The 27,956-nt window shown below is 45.1% G+C and overlaps 1 protein-coding gene across 1 annotated transcript; it reads right to left on the reverse strand.

The window, feature by feature from the left end:
* Positions 1-1,219: 1,219 nt before the first annotated feature.
* Positions 1,220-27,826, reverse strand: ttf2 (transcription termination factor, RNA polymerase II). Its single transcript, XM_079562858.1, has 24 exons — positions 27,735-27,826; positions 27,512-27,617; positions 25,847-25,933; positions 23,206-23,275; positions 22,480-22,834; positions 21,477-21,787; positions 20,528-20,648; positions 20,098-20,280; positions 18,688-18,845; positions 13,837-13,918; positions 13,494-13,598; positions 13,242-13,392; positions 12,966-13,074; positions 12,415-12,599; positions 11,573-11,726; positions 11,038-11,129; positions 9,954-10,039; positions 9,729-9,868; positions 8,864-9,043; positions 7,265-7,323; positions 6,444-6,597; positions 3,868-3,950; positions 2,008-2,082; positions 1,220-1,514 (listed from the first exon to the last, which is right to left on the reverse strand). Exons 1-24 carry the CDS (start codon positions 27,760-27,762, stop codon positions 1,370-1,372), a joined length of 3,219 nt encoding a protein of 1,072 aa, XP_079418984.1. The 5' UTR covers positions 27,763-27,826; the 3' UTR covers positions 1,220-1,369.
* Between the last annotated feature and the right edge of the window lie 130 nt (positions 27,827-27,956).

Below are 27,956 nucleotides of genomic sequence, written 5' to 3' on the forward strand. Positions count from 1 at the left end.
ATGCCAACACCACTAACTAATGCTAACACTGCTAATGCCAACACCACTAACTAATGCTAACACCACTAACTAATGCTAACACCACTAATGCCAACACTAATAACTAATAACACCGCTAATGCCAACACCACTAACTAATGCTAACACCACTAATGTCAACACCACTAACTAATGCTAACACCACAAACTAATGCCAACACCACTAACTAATGCTAACACCACTAACTAATGCTAACACCACTATTGCCAACACTATTAACTACTAATAACACTACTAATGCCAACACTAATAACTAATAATAACACCGCTAATGCCGACACCACTAACTAATGCTAACACCACAAATGCCAACACTAATAACTAATAATAACACCGCTAATGCCAACACCACTAACTAATGCTAACACTGCTAATGCCAACACCACTAACTAATGCTAACACCACTAACTAATGCTAACACCACTAATGTCAACACCACTAACTAATGCTAACACCGCTAATGCCAACACCACTAACTAATGCTAACACCACTATTGCCAACACTATTCACTAATAATAACACCGCTAATGTCAACACCACTAACTAATGCTAACACCACTAACTAATGCCAACACCATTAATTAATGGCAGCACCATTCGGGGGAGAGGGAAAGTATATATATTATATATACTTATATTCAGTGGCACAAGTGAAACCATTAAGGGCAAATAAACCCCTCACAACACTCACAACCACATGAAACCTTAACTAAGGCTGGGTCCGCTACATTTTTTTTAATACCAGTACTTTAACGATACTTGGTTACCGATACCTGACAAGACTTTTTCCGATACAAAAATATTTGTCGTCAAGAACCAGAAAACAGAACAATAATGTATTGTTAATAAATATCAGCAAATTTACAATATCAGGTTCATATCCAATGTCAACAAATGTGTGAAAAATGGGGAATAATATGGGGGAGAACTGGAAGAAATTGTGGCAAAAATAGGGCAAAAATGGGAGGAAATAGGGAAAATATTAGTAATAAAAAAATGAGCAAAAACTTGGGGGGAAAACTAGAAAAAAAATCGAGACAAAATAAGAAAAAAAAAAAGGGGAAAATAGGGCAAGCATTGGGCAAAAAAACGGTTTAACAGTACCCAGCCCTATCCTTTAACCCTGTACTGTTCTGTCCAAAAAAAGCTGCAATCCTTAAAAACAGGACACTCACCAGGATTTATTAGCACATGTAAACATCTCAGACTGATAGATAATATTCAGATAAAACCACCATTAGAGTGACAAACGCATTTCGAAATAATAGCCAATATTGAAGTGAAGACAACTGAAGGCTTTCCATCTTCTCCAGTGGTTCAGACAGCATTTAAACTCCGAAGATGATGCGCAGGTCGGCCAGGGACAGTTTGGAGAGCGTGTTCCCAGTCCCTGACAGCACGTTCTGAGCCAGCTCCTTCTTCTTGGCCTGGAGCGTGGAGATCTTCTCCTCCACAGTGCCTTCACACACAAACCTGAGGAGCACAGGCAGAGCACATGATCACATTGCTCTGGTCGTACTTCTGGGTGCCTCAGCATTCAGATTCACCGTTTATCCTTTCACATAACGTGTAGGATGCATATGAAGCATTCTGTGTGTGTGCTTGGAGAGAGAGTATACACAGAGGCGGGTAGTAGCTGCACCTCTTAGAGCAGTTTAACCATGCTTGAGTAGGTTATGAAGAAGTGTCTGTACTCTCCTCCTGCTCCAGACTTCACAGTGAGGAGAGGGTTTTGATGTTGATGCGCTGTTCCATTTTTCCTCCACACATGATGTTGTGTTTTCCTCCCAAACAATTCAAGAAAAATGTAATGTAACGTGTAACTTTGTTGCTCTGATCTGAGGCTAATCTCTCTTTACACTGGGGCTTATCGCTATGTCAATTCATGTGCTCTCTCCTACTTCAAATACTTTAATAGATAATAATCAAAACATATAGTAGGCAGGTCCAGTGTTGAAATGGTCACCTGTGGATAGTGACATCTTTCCTCTGTCCCACTCGATAGATTCGGTCACACGCCTGGTCCTCCAGGGCGGGGTTCCTGCCAACAACACACTTGTGAACAGATATGTCAAATGGACGAATCAAATGTCGTTCATGTTGGACCTGATCCAAATAGCAGAACCCATAGTGAGTTACCAATACTGGCCACATTTACATCCACCTTCCATCAGACCTCCATAGATTAAAGTGTTTCTCTTTATCAGCTGCAACAAAGTTTACTGCGGCCTCTTTGTGCGTCAGATGTCAGAGACCCGACTGTGTCACTGCAGAAGTGCAAAAAACATGGGTTTCCTCTCTACGTCTGGATTCAGCAGATCCCAATCATGGCCCGAGGTGCTTTCTTGATCTAAACATTTGTCTTGGTTGACGCACACAACCATAAGTCTCACCTATTCTTCTGAAAAGGGTGAGCACCTGCCGGTATGTTTTAAAATGTAAGTCCTGGATTGTCGGTGCTTCTATTTGTGCAATCAACAACACAACACGAAGGCATTGTGTTGTTTTTATACGAAAACAAAAGTGTGTTAATCGTGTGGCGGTGCTACGACAATACCGTTTTCCAGTTGCTTTGCACCGAGTCTACACACGCATACATCTAATTTAGTCTGCAGATGTCACAATCTGTCTATAGGACTTAACATGTTTTCACATTTTTGAGTACTTGGGAATGTAACTTTAAAACCTTGACCGCAGCAGTGTAAACTACGAATCTGCTTTAGCCACGTAAAGCCTGGTTCACACAGGAAGATTTGAAAATTGTGGGCAGATTTTTTTTCCGAACCTGAGAGAACAGTTTTGGTTGTACAGTGTGTGATGTGCAGCCTCACTGCAAAATCAACACATCACACACACGATATTTCACTCAGGAACATTCCCAGGTCAGAATAAACAAACATGGCGGACGAAGAACAGGCAGTGTCCATAGTTTGTCGTTTGTTTTTAACTGAAAAATAAACGTCCCCTTTGTCCACCGGACTTTCTGGTGCGCCATGACGGCAGTTCTGATTTTGGATTCCCCTCTGTACTTCCTCACTGCCTCGTCACCTCGCTTTCTGATTGGCTACACGTCACAGAAACAGGCTGCGGATCGTTTGTCCTCAGGGCTCAACACACACCAGGAGAACAATCCAAAATGTGGAATATCCCCGATTTGAGGTCGGAGCCGTCCGAGCAGACGAGAGCAGTCTTAACACACCATGGCAAGAAAATCGGAGAAGATTATTTTACAATAATCAAAGCGTACATAAGATTGTGGGATTAGGAGCCTCGGGGGGGAAAAATTGGCCCAATTATCCTGCTGTGTGAACCAGGCTTAAGAGATACATATTTAAAGTTACCCGGATCAGAAAGCAGTGAGCGAGCATATAGTGGTTACTCCAACCAGAGGAGCATGTTTGTTTTGTGGCTTGGTCACAGCAGTTTGTACCTCTCCGTTTGGGCTCGTCGTGCCTTTGTGTAGTTGTACTGTAGTTTTGTTACTATCCCAAATATTTGGTATTTATTATTTACGGCAGCTGCACCCATGCTTTCATATGAGCTGCTGCCTAATGTTGCCACCTTCACCTAAAACAACCGCCACAGCAATAGACTGAATTTTCTTTTTTTTTTCTTTGCGTGTGTTTTTATGTGAGCCAAAGATGCATTTCTACCTCGGGAGACAATGAAATCTATTCTATTCTCTTCATAATATACCGGAGGTGGTGTACTCTCTGGTGCAGAAGAACCAGGCTCCGTGAGGGAGACCCCTGTACGTATGAAGAGGTGTTTTTGACGAGGGAACAGTGTTAACATAGTTAACAGCTCTGAGGCAGAAGCAGTGTACCAGTGCATGTCCATGAGGAACAGGTGGTTTCCTCCGATCAGATTCAGACCCACTCCTCCAGCACACAGAGAGACCAGCATCACCTGTAACACACACAGTTAAGCTGTTATTCCACATACGCCACGATCTACGTGCACATATTGAATCTACCCAGAACACGCTTTTGTTTCTACACGGCACTACCAGGGTTGCCAGGTCCGTGGTTTTCCCGCGGAACAGGGTTTTTTTTTTCAGTGTTTCTGGGTGTGGAAATTAAGTGCCCAGGGTTTTCCTGGAGAGGGTTATTTATAGTTCAAGCAAGATTTACATCAAATTGTATAAATACAAGGTGAATGGCAGCATTATTCTCGACTGCAGGCATGATATCAGGCCAGATTAAGGCACACAGGGTGAACGGAAACAACTTGTTAGGTTCATGTTCTGGGGCTAAGAGGGGCTAATCTCAATCTAAACATGATTTTAATAAAGGGCGATCTCGATAATCGCGTGGTACGTTTAAATCAACAAAAAAAATTATTGGGACGACTTGCCTTTTTTCAATTAACGAACCTGTGGTTCACCTCAATATCTGTTACTGTGCTAAGTTAAACCTTCCACCCGGTCACACTTATAAATGCGATGTTTTACCAGTATTACTTTATAGTAAGTCGTGGCTTTGTGAGGCTCTGCCATAGATAATACAATACAGATGAGTGGGTCCCGGTCAGCCCCATTCACGGTAATAGTCCCGAGTCCTCCCAGAGCCTCCCCAGAGCTCCAGAGCTTGATTGACTGGCTCTGGGGCCAGTCAGTGCACTGAAAATGCTTCCACAATTTCGGGCTGATATACAAAAACCAGCGTGGTTAAAAATATTTCACCTACCCCAGCGCTGTCACATGGGTCATAGCGACATTTAGAAAAAACAAAACTCTTTGGAGCCAGGCTTTTAAGCCGTTCTCTGGAAGTCTGAAGTCCCATTCACATCTGCCAAGTGTCTTTTGAAGTTGCTCCTGGCCACAAGGGGGTGGTATTACAGCAATGTCAGCTCCCCGCTCTAAGGACCATAGTGAAGCAGTTCCTCGCCCATTGGGCTCTGCATAAACACAAACTACGAGCTAACTCTTCTTGCCTGCTTCTGACATTCTTCAAACATTCCACTTTTTTGCATCTCCTTTGCAGACGTTTGTGTGTTGCGTGGGCAGGTGAGGCTGTGGCTTGTTCATTAACATTCACTGTCCCTACCAAATAAACCAATGAGGGGATGTTGTTCTGTGAGGAACAGGAAGTGTGGAGCTTGCTGCTGAGTTAGCTGCAGTTTTCAGTTTGACCGCAGCATCTGTTTACTTGCTAGTCCGGGAAAGACCACATGTATTCAATATGGGGAAAATAATTGATAATTAATTTTTTTCTTCTCCAAAATCGCCCAGCCCTACGCTAACACCAACTAAAGTTGCGCTAACAGCGGCTAAAAGCGAATATCGGCAAAATCCCCTTTTAGAACAGTGGTATGATGTTGTGAACTATTAAATATATATGATCACATATGATCTGCACGTTAATAGTGAGGGCTGTTCACTCTCTCGTTTGCCAATCACTAGCGATGGGCGAGTGAAGCCTTGTAACATTTTGAGCCTTTCCTCGCAAAAAAGTGTTGTACGCTTCATGGAAAAGAGACTTTAGCTGTTGGGGCAGCAGCTCCGCCTCCCTTTAGCAGTGTGCTTCTGTGTGTAATGGTTGTTGTTTCACATTGAACAGCGTCTGTTTACGGTGCGGAGCCCTCACAGGACCCACGACTTCAGAAGGTTTCCCGCAATAACTACTTTGTACATAAAGAAATACTAGTACACAGAGCATTTATGTGGAAAAAAGACTCACAATCCACTGTCAGAAGTGCAGCTGATCCACCCCATGCTGCTCCTTTCTGGATTTCTGGCCCCAAAAATTAACATGATCCTAATACAGCGATAGTTTTCCTCTTCCAAGGTGAAACTTATTGTCCGGGTGCACAAAATCCTCTGTGTGTCTGTTTTGCTATATTGTTCAAGTTAACCAAGTTAGCACAAGTTTGTAGCTGATTTTATTCTGAAATTCACCAGACTCTCATCCCTGCAGGTGCATGACTTCATGTGCACGGTATGTGTAATAGATACAGATGTCATCTTTGCAAATGACCATATAAAGTCATTGTTGGAGCAGCCAGAGTGGTAAAACACCACTACTTTAACAAATGCTGAATTATGAATATGTGAAAAACATCCATAGAGGTTTTCTTCCCTCTCTGCTAGGCCACGCCCCCTTGCATGACGCGTTGCCATCTGTATCTATTGTGTCACCTAATTGCAGTAACGATCATTTGGGCATGTTGTGCAGCACTAATAAGGACATCAACAGCAACTAAATACTTCAACCCAGAAAGCTAGGACACCAATTACTGCTGACTTTATGCAACAAGGAGTTAGAGAATGTTCCGCAGAGAGCACTATGTGGATCTAAAAAACACTGCCACACAGATTTGTATGATCTGAGGCTGATGCACAGTCAGGTTCAGCAACATTTAGTGAGCAGAGCGAGGCCCAGCAGGTCGAGCCGGTGTTACCTGAGGCCAGCGGGGATTCGTGTTGAACTCCTCCACCAGGTCGATCCTCTTCTTGGGCTGCACACTTCCATCAATCACACCATAACTCAGGCCCATCTGCCGCAGGTGCACAGCCACGATCTGCAGCATGCTGGTCCACTGAGAGACGATCACGCTGACGACACAGACCACAAGTTACAAGGACGTACAGAGACAAGTGGGAGGCCATTAGCCATTATGATTAAAGGATGATCTTAAAAGTGGACTCTGTTGGTCTTCCAAAACAGACAAAACACAGAACATTTCACCATTCATTACAGGCCTAAACGGTGCAGTGTTGACATGTTGGTGCAAAGGCACATTGGCCATTTTACACAAATCAATCGACTAAACATCAGATTTGAGCGGCGAACATTTTCCCTTGTTCTCCGCTTTATAAACCATATTGTGAATATTCATTGTAGGAATCTGTTTAAGATAAGGCTATTTAGCCTATTTAAGAAAAAAAGAAAGTTTATTTTTCTTTCTTACAAACGACAAAATCACTGTAACATTTAGGAATAGACCAAAAGGAAATAAATTGTGAAGTGATTTTTTTTCCTTTTCCATGTTTTTCCATGTGAAAAATTCATATTTGATTATTATTTCAGTTTACACATAAGATCTATTTTAATAACTTCACACATAATGCCTTATTTATGTATACACGTATAAATAATGTGAAATTTACACACATTTTCAAAATGTGATTTTTTGCTTACAGCAAAATCTTTCCCCTTGGGGACAAAATGAGGTCCCAGTCCGCCACTGTTACACACATCAGCAAGGTAAAAAGAACTGACCTCTTCTGATCCGCCCCGCGCTGCCTGATGGCCTTCAGCTCTGACACGATCGCAGCAATCTGGAAAAAACACTACAGTTTAATACCAGTGTCCCAACTCCACTCCAGTCATCCATTCTGTCTGATGAACATTTTCTTCATAAACATGACCTACTGTATCTACATCCCCAGATCTGAGGCAAACATGTTCCTATCAAATGTTGATTGCAACGTTCATTTATTTACAATTAAGGTGTGAAAGAAGTTCAAGGTTGTACCAAAAGGTAAATTTGGTTGGCAAAGAGTGAGACAGCGCCACACACACAGATACAGACCAACACACACCAGAGACAGATATAAGACAGTTCTGTGCACAGCTAAAAGGGCTGGAAGCCACTTGTATAGAAAATAAAAGCGTTTTAAGCCCATCTACAAAAGACAATATGTAGGTACAACAATAGAACAACAATCATCATGTGATAAATTGAACACAGAAGTTAGAAAAAGGTCACACATATAGCTGCTGGAACAAAACTATTTCTGTAATGGTTAGTTCTGCCAACTGGGACATTTTTCCAGATGGGAGCAACTGAAACTCATTATTCAGTGCATGGAGGACATCTTTGGAAATGGAAGACGTCATTCTCAGAAGCTGTTTATCATGTAAGGCAGGAGGATCGAGCAGAGGCTCCCCAATCAATTTGCTCGCCCACTTTACAATCTGATTTAAGCTGTTTTTTTTCTCTTCAGAGTCAGGTTCCCAAACCAAGAGACCAGACAAAAGGATATAGCTGACTCAATGAAACAATGATAAAACATGGTCAACAGAGATTTGTCTGTGTGAAAAGAGGCCAACTTTCTGAGACAGACTAATCACTGGTGACTCCTTTTTGCACAGCTACACAATTAGGCTCAAAACTGAGTTTGTTGTCAATAACAGTTCCAAGATGTTGAATGATGAATTACAACCGCTGTTTTATACAGATGGCATGTTAAAAACAACACCTATTTTAGTTTTTATTCTCCAAGGTCTCAATTCAAAGTGTGATTTTAATGTGAAAATATATTGTTTTATGAAAAAAAATAAAAATAATAATAATTGGCAACTCTTGGAAAAATGTTGTGAAATCAGGCCTTTAGTCCAGCAACAATCACAAAAATGTTCTGCGAAATCCTGGATGGACTAACTGTATAGTGTCATATATAGGAAACAACGTGAACATTCAGACACAGCGTCTGCCGTTGATGCACTGCCATTGGCGGTTTAGCATTAATATGTTTTTGGTCATTTACCGCCGATTGGAAACACGCTGTTTCTCTCTCGTGCGGCGTTCGTAGATTGCTATTGAGGGACTTCCGCGTCCCATGAGTGGTGCTGCTCGTGACCTCCTCTGTATAACATTTTTTAGAGGGGACTCATTCTGGTCTCACCAGGCTACAAAGTCTCAGCACCTCTCCTCCATTGTTTATAGTCTTCACCTTCCAAATGCCAACATGTACACACAAAACATGCATGCAGAAAAACAAAGTGATTTTATTTGGTGCAGGCAGCCCAGGAGTGTATACTGGACATAGCCTACTCTTCACACTAAATAGTGCTGTGTGTGTGTTTGTGTGTGACCTTGGTGCTGTGACATGTCTGCTCGAACAGCTGGGGGTCAAAGCGTGTTCCGTTGAGGGACACCGACGGCTTGGGGTCTGGGTCAGATGGAGCTGGGCTGGAGCTCAGAGAGAGAGCGCAGAGCTGCTCCTCCAGAGACAGGACGATCCCATCCCCCTGTAGCTCTGAGGAGTCCAGGGTCTGAGGAGACAAGAGCAACGGACATCAGCCGGACTGACCCTTTCGAAAAAAATGCATTTATGACACCATAGATCTACGATGCATTTGTGAAAGAAAACGATCACTGTAGTGCGTCTAAACAAGAGCTCTCTAGCTCTTTTACAGAATAAGCCTTTTTAAAGAGTCAATTATAATTGAACTACTTTTTATTATTTGCTCTGATATAAACCGCTTCAGCTAACAAGAAGCTTCTGTGACTAGAAGCGAAACATCCTGAACTTTACCAAAACCCCGTCCAGTCGATGATTTAGCTTCTCTACGATTTCCTCTAATATGCTTTAACGTAGACTGTCATGTTTTCTAATAATGAATGAATGTAGGACTAGCTATTGATACAGTGACCTGCACATTAATGTCTTAATCAGTGGCTCACTGCAGCTGCTTTAGGTTCAGGGCATCAGAACAAAGTTTATCTCTCTGTTCACTACATCAGCCGCGTCATGGGCACTACTGTGTGGTGCCTCATGGGAAATGTAGTTCTAATGTCTTTAACGCTTATATATAAATAAGAAATCTTCCCAAGGGCCAACATAAATTACCTCACAGGCTGCAAAACACAAATACAGAAGGAAGAGTCTATATTGAATAGTTTTAAAACAGGATAGTTGAGGTCGTAGAGCTTGGAGCGAGCACTAGAGGGCAGTACCTTCCTGAGCAGGGACAGGTGGCAGCAGCACTGGCGTAGGCGCAGGAGCAGGGACAGAATGTGGACTGTGCTGGACGCCTGCTTAGACTGTGAGGAGGACACGGCGGGGTCGGACTGGGACGCCCCGAACTCCTGAGCCACTGCACAGAGCACACAAACAAGGATGTGTTTGAAGAGGCCGTTCTTACTATTATAACGACTGGCAGAAAAACTATAGTGACTGACCTTTGTCAAAGGGGTTGGAGGTGGAAGAGCTGCTCCCTCTCAGCTCCTGACCTTCATGTCTCTTCAGGTAGTTCTGGAGGGTGGATCTAAAAATGACAAGAGGCTTTACAACATTCTCACTTGACTTTAATAAGCACCGCTGTTAACTGATGAAAATTAACAATCAGAGATATGCTTCTGTTTGTGAGTGTGGGAATCACGTGTGTCTTGTGATCACTGTTGGCACAACACAGTTTAGTGGCAAATGGAATTTAATGGAAATTAAAGTGGGGTACCACTGTCATGACCATGGACCGTAGAAAATAATAGACAACTCCTCACTCCTCCCCGTTTGCCATAATAACTACGTTTGAGGGGGAAATCATGGCAGATTTACCGACTCCTCCTACCCTGCTCTGACGTAGCATGTTCCTAAAAAGGGCACAAGGGCGGGATCTTCACTGTAGACTCGGCCCTCGCGTGACGTGTAGTTTGGTTGTAGCCGCGCCCTCGCCATTAGCTCATGCTAACGGTCTGTGAATCAAAGTCCGGCCCTCTTTAGTAGACCAAAGTTCTAAAATGTGTCTTACGAAGACACTGTTTTTTTTAAATTGTGCCTAACCCAGGGATATCACCGGAGCAATATCCAGCTGTAGAAAGCTTAGGAAAATTAGGCACCAGGCTTTCAAGTTGTTTTTAACGTGTCTGAAGTAGATTATGGAAGCAGCGCAACCATTGGTTATGACAGAGAAATTAAAATAAAAGGAGCCACAGTGTTTTTCTGTCTTTCACTCATTCTGTGTATCACTTTTGGGATGGTAAAATCACTCACGCTTCTCCTGTGCATCCTAAATCAGGCTTAAAAATCAGACATGACTTCTTGCGACTGGAGTCCAGGAGACTAAGAGACATGCCTTCGACTCGGGAAGCCACTGAGACTTAGAGCAAAATCTGGCACAAAAATGGTGTGTGTGCTGAGCTTTAGAAGAGCACCGATGAAATAGACGACAGGATCCAAAAGAAAAAGAGTAGATCTGCATATGATCAGGCAAACCACCATGTGTTTTCCTTCTGTGAACCAAAGAGCCCTCTTGATCACGGTTACCTGGACTGAGCGAAGACCACGTCGTACACGGCCTGTTCGTCCTCAGACAGTCGGAGCTGGTGGAGCTCACAGGTGCGCTCCGGCAGAGATACCTGCACAGACACACACACACACACTTCAGCACCAAACTCTCCAGAGAAAAGACAAATCAGAAACGGCCACATCTAAATAGAAAAGCTTATGACATTTGCACTATTGAAGATTATTATATAAGAGACAATAGTGTTAGTTTGGTATATTCTGTAGTCTAGTGTAACACGGCCGCTCCAGGATTTAATCTCTGCTGTGGTTAGCACATGTGCAGCTGTCCACAAGCTTTAAGGTGACTATGTGACTTCAGTACATTTACGGGGAAGTATGTGACAAACAGGAAGACAAGAGGAAAATCATCACACAGGCAGGACAAATCTGATCAATAAGCTTGTGCACTTTAAGCCATGACAATTATAAACCTGCCGCTTAAAGGACTTTTGATAAACTGATGAAAGAACAACGTTTGGGTCACTGTTCCAACACTCAGTTCACAGTCCGTTACCAGGGGTTTTCCAGAGGAGTCCAGCTGGTCCTTGGTCCTCCGCAGCAGCAGAGTCTTGGTCAGGATGTTGAGGCGCTCTCTGCCCCTCTTGGAGCCATTGTCCACCTGAGCTTTCCACAATTTGTACTCATCAAACGGAGCGCAGCGGAGGAACCTACAGAGACCAGAGACATGACAGGGCTTTTAACATTGGACATGTATAGAGCCTTTATTTTGGCATTTTGTGCAGTGTTCTAGAGAGCCCAGAGAAGTCCCTCGATATAAAATGGATCAACATTTATTAGTAGAATAGTTCATAGTCAACAAGACCTAATAGACATAATGATATAATAATAATTGAGTGTCTCCAAGTGGTCTAATTACATAGTAAAGCTGCCAAACCTGCAGACTCTGAATCATCATCGTGATCTCAGAGCATGTTTGTAGAGCTCTGCAAACATGCTCTGAAATCCAATTAAATAAAAATTGCTGTTACACTACCCAAAAAACAATCGATTTCAAGTTCATAATAACGGATTCATAATTAAATCCGTAATTCAAATCTATGTGGATCAAAGAGCTTTTACTTTTAATATTTCCATCTTGTCTCAAATGTTGTAGGCAGTGGAATGACATTGGTTTTGTCCTCCAGTTTATTGTAAAAACATGTGTGGGGAAAATACCTTTGTGCACTGTACATCTACAGTAATTCAATGAAGTATAATTTGTGAATGTACTATTTACTAACAAATCTAACAAAGCTTTTCCAGTTTGACAGTTCCATAAGCACAGAGCTCGGCACGTGTCGTCAGAGTCTTAAAAGGTACAGACCTAGCCTCGGGCAGAGGGAGAGGGGCTCTTACTTGAGCAGTGAGTACATGTCCAGCAGGTTGTTCTGGATGGGGGTCCCAGTGACAGCCCAGCGAGCCCGGGCCCTCAGCTGGCACACAGCCATGGATGTCTGCACTTTAGGGTTCTTGATGTTGTGGGCTTCATCCAGGATGATCCGGGCCCAAGTCACTCTGAGGAGAGGGGTGGCACGAGGCGGCTAGCAGAGGGAAACAAGGTCACCACATGTACTGTCCTACAGGGACCTACAGAGAAGTCATACAGAGAAGTTCTACAGAGAAGGTCTACAGAGAGAAGTACTACAGAGAGGTCCTACAGAGAGAAGGTCCTACAGAGAGAAGGTCCTACAGAGAGATCCTACATTTGTTATTATTCTGTTTTATTTTGTAATAGGTGCTGAAAAGCATTGATCAAGTACCAATGTTGTACACTGGTAAAGACAGATAAATTGTATGCTTCTCTCTGTACATCACCTTTCAGAGACGTCCGACAGACATGTCCTAGGGACATCCTACAACAGAGTCCTACAGAGACGTCCGACAGAGACGTCCTACAGTAAGCATACCACAGCATCCGCAGACTCTCCACTGGAGTTCTCAGCTCTGTCCTTTGGAGGAGGCATCTCCTTTGACACTAAACCATATGTTGTCACCACCACATCATGGTCAGCCAGGCTGTAAACACACGGGCAAATAATCAGTAGACGTTTAAAAGGAGACATTCCTTCTTCATTCCTTTTGGACACCTGCGTGTTAGTATTAGGGATTAGGTTGTGTGTTCATTATGCGCATCAAAAGCAGGAGACAGACTGGAGTGTGGGTAGGAGGACAATGCCACTCACAGCTTGGCGCTCTTCTCTCGGTTGGAGCCATGATACAGATACACAGACAGTTTTCCTGTCCTCACGTGCCTCTCGATCTCCTTCTTCCAGTGATGCACCAGTGAGGCGGGACACACGATCAGAGTGCCCCTGGACTGCACCAGCCTGGAGTCTACAGCACAGACACAGGTAAAGGCAGACCCCACTTAGACTCCCCTCTTGAGATGGTCAATGACTCAATTATTAACAAGTATTCAAGCAACTAAGACACACCTTTTTTGGAGAGCCATTCTTCACTTTCTTGCTGCTCCTCCTTGGTCTTCTTGGACAGTATGAGTGCTATCATGGTCAGGGTTTTGCCCAGACCCATGTCATCAGCTGAGCAAAAACAACTGGTCAATTTAAAGGCAAACGGAATGCTTCTAACAGTCAGAACATTAGTACAAAGACATGACTTCATTAAAAGAATGTCAAAAGCTTTACACAAGGTCCTGTCCTTAGAGCTCGGGCAAGCCTTGAGACATTGAATACTTGAAGCTATTGTTGCTGATATCCCCATCTTTCTCTGACGCCGTCTGCATGTTTACAGTAAAGGCCAGATGAGTGCAGTGCTTACCCAGGATCCCTCCACAGGGGCTGTGCTCCTCCCTCCAGAGCAGCCAGGCCAGTGCCTTCTTCTGATGGGCCATCAGCAGCACCTGACGACACAGAACACTGCTGTAAAAGAAGAATCAGCAGATATTTCATACAGGAGTGTACTCACTTATTCACATGCTGTTGTGAATGTCTCAGGTTTTTCTAGTTTAAGTGTGCATTTATTTGAGCAATTTTACATTCATCTTATCTTCCAAAATTCATACAGTGTGGATGCTCAAAATGGAGTCGACTGAAGCAATAAGCTTATAAGTGCCGACCCCATGTTAAATTCAATGTACATTTACATAACATAAATCAATTATTAGGTCTAGATCCATAGACTGTAAAAATAATGGACGTCTTATGCTCACTCCTCCCCGTTTACCATAATGGGGAATTCATGGCGGATTTACAGACTCCCCCTCCCCAGCTCTGACGAAGCATGTTCCTAAAAAGGACATACGGGCGGGATTTTCACTGTAGACTCGGCCCTTGCGTAACGTGTAGCTCGCGCTGCTCCAATGCTAACAGTCCGACCCTCATGAAGTACAAGATTTCAAAAATTCTTTTTACGAAAACCAGCCTGGTTTCATAAATTGTGACTAACCCAGCGTTATCTCAGGAGGAATATCTAGCCTCGTCTAGTGTTGAAACAATTGAAACCAGCCGTTAAAGTTGTTTTTAAGGTGTCTAAACTCCAACGCTTTTCAATGGGGGCCTAGTGGCGATATGGAGGTACTACAGCAAAGGCGGAGCAATGGCGGCCCCCAGTGTCGTGGTCATAAAGCAGAGCAGCCAGCGCACACTTGGTAAGACGAAGTATGTCTAAAAAGAATTACTACGTCATTAATCTTATCTTAGCCCGAAGGGACGACGTGGGCCCGCCCTCCTGTGGACCCACCACCCGCAGAGGGATCCGTAGGGGTCGGGTGCGGAGAGGACTGGGTGGCAGTCAGAGGCAGGTGCCTCGACGACCTGGTCCGCATGCACAGCTTCTGGCGTTCGGGACATGGAACGTCACCTCGCTGGGGGGGAAGGAGCCTGAGCTTGTGCGGGAGGTTGAGAGATACCGACTAGATATAGTCGGGCTCACCTCCACGCACAGCTTGGGTTCCGGATCCCAACTCCTGGAGAGAGGCTGGACTCTCCATTTTTCTGGAGTTGCCCGCGGGGAGAGGCGGAGGGCTGGGGTGGGTTTGCTCATATCCCCCCAGCTCAGCCGCCACGTGTTGGAGTTCACCCCGGTGGACGAGAGGGTCGCGTCCCTACGCCTTCGGGTCGGGGACAGGTCTCTCACCGTTGTTTCGGCCTACGGGCCCAACATCGGTGCAGAGTACCCGGCCTTCTTGGAGTCCCTGGGAGGGGTACTAGATAGTGCTCCGACTGGGGACTCCATTGTTCTGCTGGGGGACTTCAACGCCCACGTGGGTAACGACAGTGAGACCTGGGAGGGGGTGATTGGGAAGAACGGCCTCCCCGATCTGAACCCGAGTGGTGTTCTGTTATTGGACTTCTGTGCTAGTCACAGTTTGTCCATAACGAACACCATGTTCGAGCACAAGGGTGTCCATAAGTGCACGTGGCACCAGGACACCCTAGGCAGGAGGTCGATGATCGACTTTGTAGTTGTGTCATCTGACCTCCGGCCGCGTGTCTCGGACACTCGGGTGAAGAGAGGGGCTGAGCTGTCAACTGATCACCACCTGGTGGTGAGCTGGATCCGCTGGCAGGGGAGGAAGCCGGTCAGACCTGGCAGGCCCAAGCGTGTTGTGAGGGTCTGCTGGGAACGTCTGGCGGATCCCTCTGTCAGTGGGGTCTTCAACTCCCACCTCCGGAAGAGCTTCACCCAGATTCCGGGGGAGGCGGGGGACATGGAGTCAGAGTGGACTCTGTTCTCCTCCTCCATTGTCGATGCGGCTGCTCGTAGTTGTGGCCGTAAGGTCTCTGGTGCCTGTCGCGGCGGCAATCCCCGAACCCGGTGGTGGCGCCCGGAAGTAAGGGATGCCGTCAAGCTGAAGAAGGAGTCCTACCTGGCCTTGTTGGCTTGTGGGACTCCTGAGGCAGCTGAGAGGTACCGGCAGGCCAAGCGTGCTGCGGCTCGGGCGGTCGCGGAGGCTAAAACTCGGGTCTGGGAGGAGTTCGGGGAGGCCATGGAGGAAGACTATCGGTCGGCCTCGAAGAGATTCTGGCAAACCATCCGGCGCCTCAGGAGGGGGAAGCAGTGCTTCACCAACACTGTTTACAGTGCGGGTGGGGGGCTGCTGACCTCGACTGGGGATGTCGTCGGGCGGTGGAAGGAGTACTTCGAGGACCTCCTCAATCCCGTCGTCACGTCTTCCAATGAGGAAGCAGAGGCTGAGGACTCGGAGGTGGGCTCGCCCATCACCGGGGCTGAAGTCACCGAGGTGGTGAGAAAGCTCCTCGGTGGCAAGGCTCCGGGGGTGGATGAGATTCGCCCTGAGTACCTTAAGTCTCTGGATGTTGTAGGACTGTCTTGGCTGACACGTCTCTGCAACATCGCGTGGCGGTCGGGGACAGTGCCCCTGGATTGGCAGACCGGGGTGGTGGTCCCTCTCTTTAAGAAGGGGGATCGGAGGGTGTGTTCCAATTACAGAGGAATCACCCTCCTTAGCCTCCCCGGTAAGGTCTATTCCGGGGTGCTGGAGAGGAGGATCCGGCCGATAGTTGAACCTCGGATCCAGGAGGAACAATGCGGTTTTCGTCCTGGTCGTGGCACACTGGACCAACTCTATACCCTTCATCGGGTACTCGAGGGTTCGTGGGAGTTCGCCCAACCAGTCCACATGTGTTTTGTGGATCTGGAGAAAGCGTTCGACCGCGTCCCTCGTGGTGCCCTGTGGGGGGTGCTCCGGGAGTATAGGGTCCGGGGCCCTCTGCTAAGGGCTGTCCGTTCCCTGTATGACCGCAGCAGGAGCTTGGTTCGCATTGCCGGCAGTAAGTCAGACCTGTTCCCGGTGCGTGTTGGTCTCCGCCAGGGCTGCCCTTTGTCACCGGTTCTGTTCATTACTTTTATGGACAGAATTTCTAGGCGCAGCCAGGGGCCGGAGGGTGTCCGGTTTGGGAGCCTCAGAGTCTCATCTCTGCTGTTTGCGGACGATGTTGTTCTGATGGCTTCAACGAACCAGGACCTTCAGCACGCACTGGGGCGGTTTGCAGCCGAGTGTGTAGCGGCCGGGATGAGGATCAGCACCTCCAAATCCGAGGCCATGGTTCTCCACCGGAAAAAGGTGGCTTCCCCTCTTCAGGTCGGTGGGGAGTCCTTGCCTCAAGTGGAGGAGTTCAAGTATCTCGGGGTCTTGTTCACGAGTGGGGGACGGATGGAGCGTGAGATCGATAGACGGATCGGTGCGGCGTCAGCAGTGATGCGGTCGCTGTATCGGTCTGTCGTGGTGAAGAGGGAGCTGAGTCGGAGGGCAAAGCTCTCGATTTACCGATCGATCTACGTTCCCGCCCTCACCTATGGTCATGAGATTTGGGTCATGACCGAAAGGACAAGATCGCGAATACAAGCGGCCGAAATGAGTTTCCTTCGCAGGGTGGCTGGGCGCACCCTCCGAGATCGGGTGAGGAGCTCAGTTACCCGGGAGGAGCTCGGAGTAGAGTCGCTGCTCCTTCACGTCGAAAGGAGCCAGCTGAGGTGGCTCGGGCATCTGTTTCGGATGCCTCCTGGTCGCCTCCCGCGGGAGGTGTTCCAGGCATGTCCTAGTGGGACAAGGCCTCGTGGAAGGCCCAGGACACGGTGGTGGGACTATGTCTCCGAGCTGGCCTGGTGTCGCCTCGGGGTCCCCCCAGAACAGCTGGAGGAGGTGTGTGTGGACCGGGAAGTTTGGGCATCTCTGCTGAGACTGCTGCCCCCGCGACCCGGCCCCGGATAAAGCGGAAGAAAATGGATGGATGGATGGATTAATCTTACTTAATTCGAGATTAATCACAGGTATACACTGTAGTTCTTTTTGATATTGGTTCCAATAGTAATCTGGTGTTGTTTCTAATTATTAAGTTCAAAATAATTAACGTTTTTATCACGCGTTTGACTTGCGTAAGGGCAGGCATATTTTAGTCTATTGTAATTCCCTTTTGGTCCTGCTGTTTCCCTGTTGTCGTTCCCATTTCCACAAATGTCTTCCTTTTTTCCCTGTATAGTGTAGTGCGTTAAAAAGCTGGGGTGTATAATGGGCCAATTGTGAGTTGGCGATGGGGGGGGGTAACATTGTTTACTGATGTTACTTACATTTCTTCTCCTCTCAGTTTGTACGGAGTGGGTTTTATTTCAAACAATTTCTGGACACAGTCTGGAATTGTTTTTTATTTTATACATTAGATTACTAATTTTATACTCAACTAAATCATTGAATTTCAAGACTTTGGTGATAAACAGATTATGAATATGTTGATTGTCGTCGGCTTTATTAATGAGACGGACAGCACGCATTTGCAGTATAATAATTGGCTGTTCGGTCGTTTTATAGGTTTTCCCCCATATCTCGGCGCAGTAGGTCATATATGGCAGTATCAGCGTATTATATAAGAGATGCAAAGACCCATTACATAGCATGTGTTTAGCTTTATGTAAAATTCCAATTTCTAACATGTTATGGCCAATCATTCCGGTGATTTTGATCAGATCACATTTAGTGACCAATTTAGGCAGAAATGTAACCGCACACTTCTGATCACCCGCACACATGCACGCACGAATTAACAAATGTGATTGCTCGTTTGAGTTTGGCAGGAGCGACAACAGTGAGCTCCCTGCCCAGACTGATATACCCCCGTGTATAAACAGAGTCAGTCTGGATGCTAGTCAGACCTTGATGCCCTTGGGTTCCGGAGCCTCGATGTCCGGCCCGGGGCATGACTCCAGTGACGTGTGCAGGTGGTCGATGGTCTCACACGTGGCATTCTTCACCGCCAGCAGCCGGTCCTCCGTCATACGCCCGCCATAGAACGCGTTGCCCTGGGACTGAGCTGAACACACAAGGAGGACTTTCTAAAACAACTCTTAGGTTTGATGGAGATTCACAGGTTAAAGGGCTGTAGCTAATCTGCAGACTTTACAATGTGGTGGATAATATTGATGATATAAATAAATATTTACACAAACTGCATAATGAAGGCTAAAAAAACATTTTTCTGTGTTTACGCATCAATGTTAAATAATGTCTATTTAAGGATAAGACGTGAAGACTGCTGGATGATTAGATAAATACTACTCCAGCCATGTTTTTGATGAGAAAAAACACTTGTACAAAGACATCCTCAAATCAATTAGTCGACTAAAAGTGGGTGTGGCATGGTGACGACCAAACTCTACTCAGCAAACAGTTTCATGTCTTCAACTTTAGCGCTGTATGGTGTACTGAAGGGTCGTGTCCTCGTCTCCTTTGCCCCAGGAAAAGCTTGAAAAAAGCGATGTAAGACACAACGAGTCCATGTACTGCTGTGCCCTTTCAGTTTCAGGGTTTCGATATTCTACGTGTCTCTCTTCTTTCACAAGAGACAGTGGACAGGCTGTCAGACTCACGTATGAGCTATTTCAAACAGGACCATGTTATTTGTGGATTAAATATGTCTGTACTCTGTAGAACAGCCTACAGAAGGACACCGTTTTAACCTGGCCACGATGCAGATGCACAGCGTAGACCACACTCCACCGCCAATGCCACGATGTTTCATTTAACAAAAGCATTTCAGAGAAAAAATCCTATGTCTTAACTGTCTGTAAAAGTCAGATATACCTGTTTTTATGATGAAATATTCGCTTTTATTAAAGGATAAAACTGCCACAAGCCTCTGGTGTTGGTTAAATTTAGACAATCTTAATTAATGCAAGGACTGTGTGCATTTATGTCGACTAATGAAAATTGGTCTTACAAATGCTGCGTCCAAAGTCTTACACCAAATCAGATGTGGGGGGCGAGGGGGGTGGGGGGATTGGCGCAGTGGTTTATGGGATGGCACATAGCTCCTAATCACCGGTTAGTTAGCACCAGAGGTCCCTATGCTAAAGTGGCTATGATAGTTAGCATTGAGGCTCCTTTCCTTAACTCCTTCCTAACTGACAGACCAATTCGGAAGCATCTTGTCATGGCGGACGCTGACACACATCCGGTTTGGCGTAAGAGCTCTTACCAATCTGACGGGATTGGGCATAGCAAAGACGGTATGGCCACACAAGACAGTCACTCTATAATCACTACATTGGCAGGAAGGATCTCACCTCCAGACATTTGAGGGGGGCCCTGGGACAGCTGCAGGCCTGAGGAGACCACCCCAGGGGCATGTGGGGCTGTGAGAGGCCCAGGCGGGGCAGGGAGCAGGACGGTTCCTCCAGGACGACTGAACGGGTTAACAGGATCTGAGGCTGAGGGGGCGGCGCTGGCAGAGGGTCCAGGCTCAGGCCCTGGGGACATACGGTCAGTCAGTGCAGCAAGACTCAAAGTTTATTATCTTGCAAAACGTCTGTGAGAGAAGAAACATTTGAGAGATGACTGAAATATAAACTGTTCAACTGTAAAATGATTCAAATGAATTTGGGAACATGTCTGTAAATCTGAAAACTACAAAGTCAGCAGCTTTTCTACATAAGACACCATGGAGACTTGTTTACAGTGTATGTGTGTGTGTGTGTGTGTGTGTGTGCGGCACACCTGTGTGAGAGGCAGTAGACAGACTCAGAGCATCCAGAGCCTCCTCCAGCTCCTTCACCTGAGTCTTTAACCTGGCGCCTTTATCTGGGAGGGCATCCAGGTTAACAACTCCAAGAGTGGCCTGAACACACAAACAAACATGTGACCTTCTAGTCTACTGCTAAAGCCCAATAGTGTAGTGTTACAGCAGTGGTCACTTTAACTAAGATTATTATTAAAACTAACTTTACCCCCTGCTAAGTGGTCAAGTGGTCCCTGTACCCCTGGTTGGGAAACACAACACACATTTACACTACAAATAATTCATGGGACTGCGGATGGAAATTAGCCTTGAGCTAAATCCGGCATATTTACAGTACCCGGAGGAAACCTACGCAGACATGGGGAGAACACGTAAACTCCACAGAAAGGCCCCGACCAGGATCGAACCCTGGACCTTCTAGCTGTGAAGAGCAGGAGCACTAACCGCTGAGCCACCATGCCGCCCTAACTTTATTAGATGGTTTAACCTGGACATTTTACAAACAAACTGCCTTTGTGTAGCTACAGTCAAACTGAACTAGACTTTGAATTCTAATTTGACTAGACCGTTCCCATGGGACTTTCTTTCTTTACAGGCTTGTAAGATGTTGTAAACATTCTTGGTAAATACCAATAGACATCTCACATCCTGCTGCACCATAGTTTGTCTCCTGTTGTGTTTAAACTGTTCCACCTCCCTATTGTCATTTACTGCCTATGAAAAAGAATACTCAAAACACAAAGACCTTTCACCAGCCCCTCTTCCAGTCCACCCTCCAACCATAATTTGCATTGACCATAGATTTAATCACAGTTTCAATAAAATTCTATTAATTGCACTGTGTAATTTGCACAAAAAACAGGAAACAAATGGTTGAAATGAACTGCACATAATAAGTATGATAATATTACTGTTATAAATGAGCACCTTCTTCTGCTGGAGCTGATTGGAGAGCAGGCTCCTGAGCCCCTGTGGATCCTCCTGTTTGAAAGTCTTTTGGAAACCCGGGAAAGTAGTGAGGGTCTTCTGCACAGCGGGCTGAGAGGGGGGTCTGAAAGGAGCAGGTTGAACAGACACCAGGACCACCTCATCGTCCTCCCCCTCCTTCTCCCTGGTCGCCTCGGCAGCAGCTCCATCAGTGCTGGGCTTTGGAGCCGCTTTTCTCTGGACGTCCTGAGGCTTTCCATTTGTTTCTCCAGAAGGACCGCACCTTCCCTCAGATGTACTGCTGGGTCTATCTAGGTGTCAGCAATATGGACAAACACTAATTAACATATATATATACACTGTATATATAAAAGCTCTCGATTTCCCGTTGACCTACGTTCCTACACCCAGTGTGGTCATGGGATCTAGGTCATGACCGAGAGAAAGGACAAGGTTGCAGATTCTAGTGTTCAAAATGAGCATCTGGGCGCACCCTCTTCAGCAGGATTTCATGTAAACTATGTAAATGCATAATACTAAACCTGATTTTAAATGTTGTTTTGCTTGATATTATATATCATTTTGTGGGACCCGGTCTGAAACGTTTAGGAACCCCTGCCTTAGAAATAGCAGTCCCACAGCTATTAACGTGAAATCAAGCAAACTCTGCAAAATCAGGGCAGCATTGCAACTTTCCTACAACTATTCCAATAATTCACAATTTCCTCACAACTATTGTTCAACTCCTCAACTCATCTACAGTTTGCCACTGACAGTTTCTGGTCAGTTACAATGGGATGCATGCTACGAGATTCCTACGTATAAACTTTGTACGGTTCATTGGTCCTCATGTATCAAAATTGCGCATGGCAAAATCAGAGCATATGTGTACGAAGAATCACCGCCTGTTTCGAAATGACGAGACTGGCAGCCTCGCCTCCGTCTGTCTACCCCAGGGCAGCTCTGGCTACAGAGACCCACTATGCTGATCTATACTGCTCACCTGTGGCTTTCTCCTCCTCCTGCAGCTGCTCAGGCTGCTCCTGGGCCTCTGCAGAAGTCCTCCCTCGGCTTTGGCTCTGAGGTCCATCCCTAGGAACCTCGCTCTCTTTCGGGACAGCCTTCTTCAGCTTCATGCCTGGAGGAAGCACTTTGTGGTGGTACGTGTTCCCTGGGACAGCTTTCTCATTCTCCTTGGCATCAGCGGTATCAGCCTCTTCTGCCCTGCTCTGCACCTTTGTCCAGGCCGAGTCACTGTTGGTTCTAACTGGAGCCTTGAAGGGGTTACGCTCAGGGGGCACACAGGACGGCTGGGGCTGGCTCTCAGTTAGAGGACTCCTCTTCTCTCGGCTGGGCGGCTTAGAAAAACAAAAGCCAAGAGGCAAAATGAAAACACATACTGCCCAAAAGCAGGTTTACAACGCCACAATGAGGCAGGACATGTCCTCTGTAAAAGGGCAGAATACATTCAATAAGTGACCGTGATGAAAACACGATACTGGCCACAACTTTAAATAGTCAGGATCAGTTTTGCAGGCCTTAGCTTTCAAATGAGGCATTACACCGTTGCTGTCCAGTCAAGAAGCTTTTAGATTTGGGTAAAGCCGAACTGGAGAAAATGCACATGGTTTAGGCGGGGGTAAGAGGTTCATTCCCATGTATTTCTGTTTTAGGGTGTGTTAGCAAAAAACAATAATAAACAGTGGGTCATGTTGCTGTATATACTTACAGCCGTCCATGGCACGTTTCCACACCACTTCTGTCCAGCTTTCTTCCCCTCCACACAGCGGTAGAACAACCTGAGGAGCACCAAGGACATTTGATGGAGATACAGCTGTGCTCAAAAGTTTATATATCCCAGTTTTTAACACTGTTATTGTCCCCTTTAAAATCAATGACAGCTTGGAGACTTCTGTAGTAGTTGTGGATGGGCCTCTTTATTTCCTCAGATTGTAAAACTGACCATTCATCTTGGCAAAAAGCCTCCAGTTCCTGTAAATTCCTGGGCTGTCATGCATGAAGTGCACGTTTGAGATTTCCCCAGAGTGGCTTGATGATATTGAGGTCAGGAGACTGAGATGGACACTAACAGGACCTTCTCTTTATTCCGCTGTAGCCAATGAGAGGTCCACATGGCCTTGTGCTTTGGATCGTTGTCATGTTGGAGCGTCTAAGTGAGGCACATGTGCAGCTTCCACCAGTATTCTTTAAAGGAATAGGCAACCGTTTTTACATACTGAGATATGTTCTTACCTTAGCTTTGACGAGTTCTTTAAGACCTGTCTGATCTTCCCCCGTGCCTTCAATCACGTAAACACAGCGCAGACGGCGTTAGCATTTAGCCTCTCCCTCTCTCCACTATAGCTCCAAAACAGGTCAAGATAGAAGCTACCAAGCTCTTCCACGTTTTCCCTATTTAAATATAGTTACGTCAAGTGTTACACTACAAAGTATAATTACACAAAATTAAACAATGTGGATTTTCTAAGCGGATAAAAGGGGGAGCTATATTGTAAGGCGTAATAATACCAGGAGTAGTTTGGCATCCACACAGTAAAGTGAAGATTACTGCGCAGTAAAGTGAAGATTCCTGCGCGGATTTCGAACTACTCCTGGTATTACTACACCTTACAATATAGTTCCCCCTTTTATCCGCTTAGAAAATCCACATTGTTTAATTTTGTGTAATTATACCTTGTAATGTAACACTTCACGTAACCATATAAATAGGGAAAACGTGGAAGAGCTTGGTAGCTTCTATCTTGACCTGTTTTGGAGCTATAGTGGAGAGAGGGAGAGGCTAAATGCTAACGCCGTCTGCGCTGTGTTTACGTGACTGAAGGCATGGGTGAAGATCAGACAGGTCCTAAAGAACTCGTCAAAGCTAAGGTAAGAACATATCTCAGTATGTAAAAACGGTGGCCTATTCCTTTAATAACAGGCTGCATTCATCCAGAAATCAGTTTTAACCACGTTTCCTGAAGCTCACTCATCCCCAAAACATCAGTGATCCACCTCCGTGTTTCACTGTAGGAATGGTCGCCGTTCATCACAGGCCTTGCTGATCCTCCAAATGTAACGTTTATGGTTATGGCCAAAAAGTCACATTTTAGTTTCATCATTCCAAATGACATGGTTTCAGAAATGCTGAGGCTTGTCTCTGTGCTGTTTGGCATATTGTAAGCAGATACTTTGTGATATTTGTGAAGTAATGTCTTTCTTCTGGATGGTCTTCTGGAGACCACGCAGCCCATGTTTCATCAAGTGCCTCCTCATTGTGCATCTTCAAACAGCTATAACACTTTTTCAGAGAGTCCGGTATTTCAGCTGAAGTTATCTCTTGGTTTTTATCTATATCACAAACAATTTTGTCGCTGAAACAACTGGCAGTTGGTCAGTATTTGTTGGTCGACCTGACCGTGGTTTGGTTTCAATAGAATCCCTGATTTTACTTAGAGTTTGAACACTGCTGATTGGCATTCTTAGTACCTTGGATATCTTTTTATATCCCTTTCCTGTTTAATACAGTTCTACCACCTTTTCTCGCAGATCCTTTGACAATTCTTTTGCTTTCCCCATGACTCAGAAAGCAGAAACCTCAGTGCAGCACTGGATGACAGATGCAGGGGTCTGTCAGGAGCCCAAAAACTCACAGACCTTTATTGGCTTCACACAACCCCTAACTATATGAGTGGAACATTTTTTGTGTGTGTTATCTTTCATATTCTTTGAAAAATAAAAGAGCGCTTTTACATCAAGAAACCACTCACCCATTCATGCTCTCATTCACACAAGGAGGGTGAAGAGTCTGCATAGTTCTTATTTATAGTTCCTGGAGTGAAATACTTGATGTGGGATGTGTGCACTTCAGTGGAGGAGAGGATTGTGTTTAGAAATGTTGGAGTTTGTCAGGCCACTTTGAAAATCTACTTAAAGACCTGGTATCTACATGACTATTAATGAATCCCTTTCTTTCTGTATTATGTAGGTTACGCCTCATCGCTTTCATACAAGTGTGGCAGATAGGCCAGTCACAATAACAAATTTGAAGTTCAATATATTGAGGCAGGAAAGTATCGTGATAAATGATATTATTGATTCTAACGATACTAGATACTGTCAACTCTCAGGCATTAACAGACCTTTGTTCTAAAAGAGCATCATCACATCTAATCCTAAAATACCAAGCTGCAATAAACATGAAATATAATGTAACTCAATTTGCTTTAGTTAAAAATCAAAGAAAAAATAGGGGGAAATGCTGATAAATGTACAGACAATAAATATTGTTTATCTGTTTTTTATTGAACGATAAGTCGATATAGTAATTATCGTGACAGCCCGAGTGGGAGGTCTTTGTGTGCACCCACCTGTAGGTCTTCTGCTGCTGGCTGCAGGTCAGGGCCTGGAGCTCCACCGTGGAGTCCTCGTGCTGGAGGCAATGAGACGGCGGGAGACTGTGGGAGACGGGCATTTAGGTTAGAAACTATGGAAACAGAAACAAGACTGTTCTAACCAGGTATTTAGATACACTGGAGGTTATGGTAATCACAATCAACCTGAAATGGCCATTTAAATGGGTGCACTTAGCAAATCACAAGAATAATGTCCTCTCATGACTTAAGGATCGATCACCCTTAAAGCCGTGTACTGGTGTAGCAGCTCATATGTCAGTCTCCTCATGAATAGAAATGCCTCTGAAGTTATTTTAGATGATTATTGTGAACCGTAAATGTGTATTTTGAAAAGAAAAAAAAGAAAATCATGCTGCCCTACCACAGTATTGTTCGCATTACACCAAGGGGGTCAGTAACCAAGCGTTTGCTCATGTGCTAAACAAGTAGCACGTGCAAAAGTGGATAAGCAGCAGAGTCATTTATGCATGTTTTAGCCACGCAGCATCTTACATATCAGATTTGGGGCTCTAAAACTAACACAGGCAACTTAAAAAATGGCATTTTATTTTTCTTTAGCAGCGGCCTTGATAAATGACCCCCCCAGTACAGAACATAGCATTGCTACAAACAAGCCCGGTGACCCCTTCATGCTCTTTCAAAGGGGGGATTTTTCTTTTTTAGTATTGCCACTCATTGACTCAAAAATATTGTGTCCTTAGGTAAAGATAGAGCAGAACGATATGGCCTAAAATCTATATCATGATATAAAAAAAATGATCACAATAACAATCCATTTGATATACTGTAATATATTTCAGCCTCACGCCTATTGGTAAGATTAATTCAAAGATATTTGATTCTTTCTTTTTAGCGCCCAACTAATTTCCTTGCAAATATGATCAACTTAAGCTATTTAGATCCTTCTTTCCATTTAACTTTTTAAGCAGCTGCCCCTGTGTCCTACAGTCAGTGTTTATGCTGCTGATGGAGCTGAGCGGAACATTAGTCTCCATCTGTGCCTCAGACTTCAGTCCAAATCAGCTGGAGTGCACATGCAAATTATATCATGTCCATAACGATACAAAAAAGGATACCAGTATAACGATATGCGACACAATATGGCCCACCCCAAGGTAACGATGTATTTGTCCCCTCGGGTAAAGCTGTCAGGGACTTGAGAGACTTTTTGAGGTAATTGTACTTTTGGAGTGGGGACAGTTCATGGCCACCTCAGACTTGTTCAAACTTGGCCTGATTGTTGTTGGCACACGCAGTAGTGAGTGTGTGAACCTTTTACTTTGTGAAATGATGGGGTTACAACAACATAATCAAAACAATATTTGAACGTTCATCATTTGAAATAGTGCATTAACGCCTCATCACAAATAAGCGCTCTACATCAAGAGCTACAGCCTGTAACCGAGGCCCCTGCAACTGCACACTGTCGCTGTGTCCTTGGGCAAGACACTTTACTCACCTTGCCTGACACTGCTGTCTGAATGAGTGTGAACTGGAGTACTTCTGAGGTAGTTCTACTGTCAGCAAGTATTTTAACATATCCCACTCTTACGTGAATAATATATATCAATTTATTCTATCACATCTCTTCACAGAACACAGAACATGACATGTGGTCACCTGGCCGCTTGGCTGAAGTCACATCCCTGCTTGTCCACGCACACGTAGAAACTTTTGCCCTTGTTCGGTCCTTCTTTAACGCCGGTTTTTAACATGCACACGGCGCCTGTAACAACAAGAGATAAGCAAATGAATGTTGTTTGGCCAAACTTTGTAACAGGGTACGATTTGCCATAAGTGACCCCGATCTAAGAGAGGTTCGTTATTCATTTCACAGACATACCGTGGCTTTTACAGATGACTTTTTCCATTTCCAAAATAAAGTAATGTCACCGGTCAGTGCTAGCGCCACCACGGGAGAGAAATGTTTCGTACTGACCAATCCACGTAAACGGAGCGCGTATCCGGGTTATATTTTCAGTAGAAAGTAAACGTCCCAGACAAATGACAGCAAAGTGAGAGAATAAGCCAATAAATCGTTTGTTTATGGAAAATTGTAAATGAA

Source organism: Gobius niger (assembly GCF_951799975.1).
Source record: "Gobius niger genome assembly, chromosome: 9".
NCBI lineage: Eukaryota > Metazoa > Chordata > Actinopteri > Gobiiformes > Gobiidae > Gobius > Gobius niger.

Coding starts and splice junctions, on each gene's coding strand:
- ttf2 (XM_079562858.1), bottom strand. CDS start 27,762: ATGGAAAAAGTCATCTGTAAAAGCCACG. Junction 13,393..13,493: donor AGAATGGCTCTCCAAAAAAG/GTGTGTCTTAGT, acceptor TCTGTGCTGTAG/ACTCCAGGCTGGTGCAGTCC. Junction 6,598..7,264: donor CGCGGGGCGGATCAGAAGAG/GTCAGTTCTTTT, acceptor CTGTGTCGTCAG/CGTGATCGTCTCTCAGTGGA.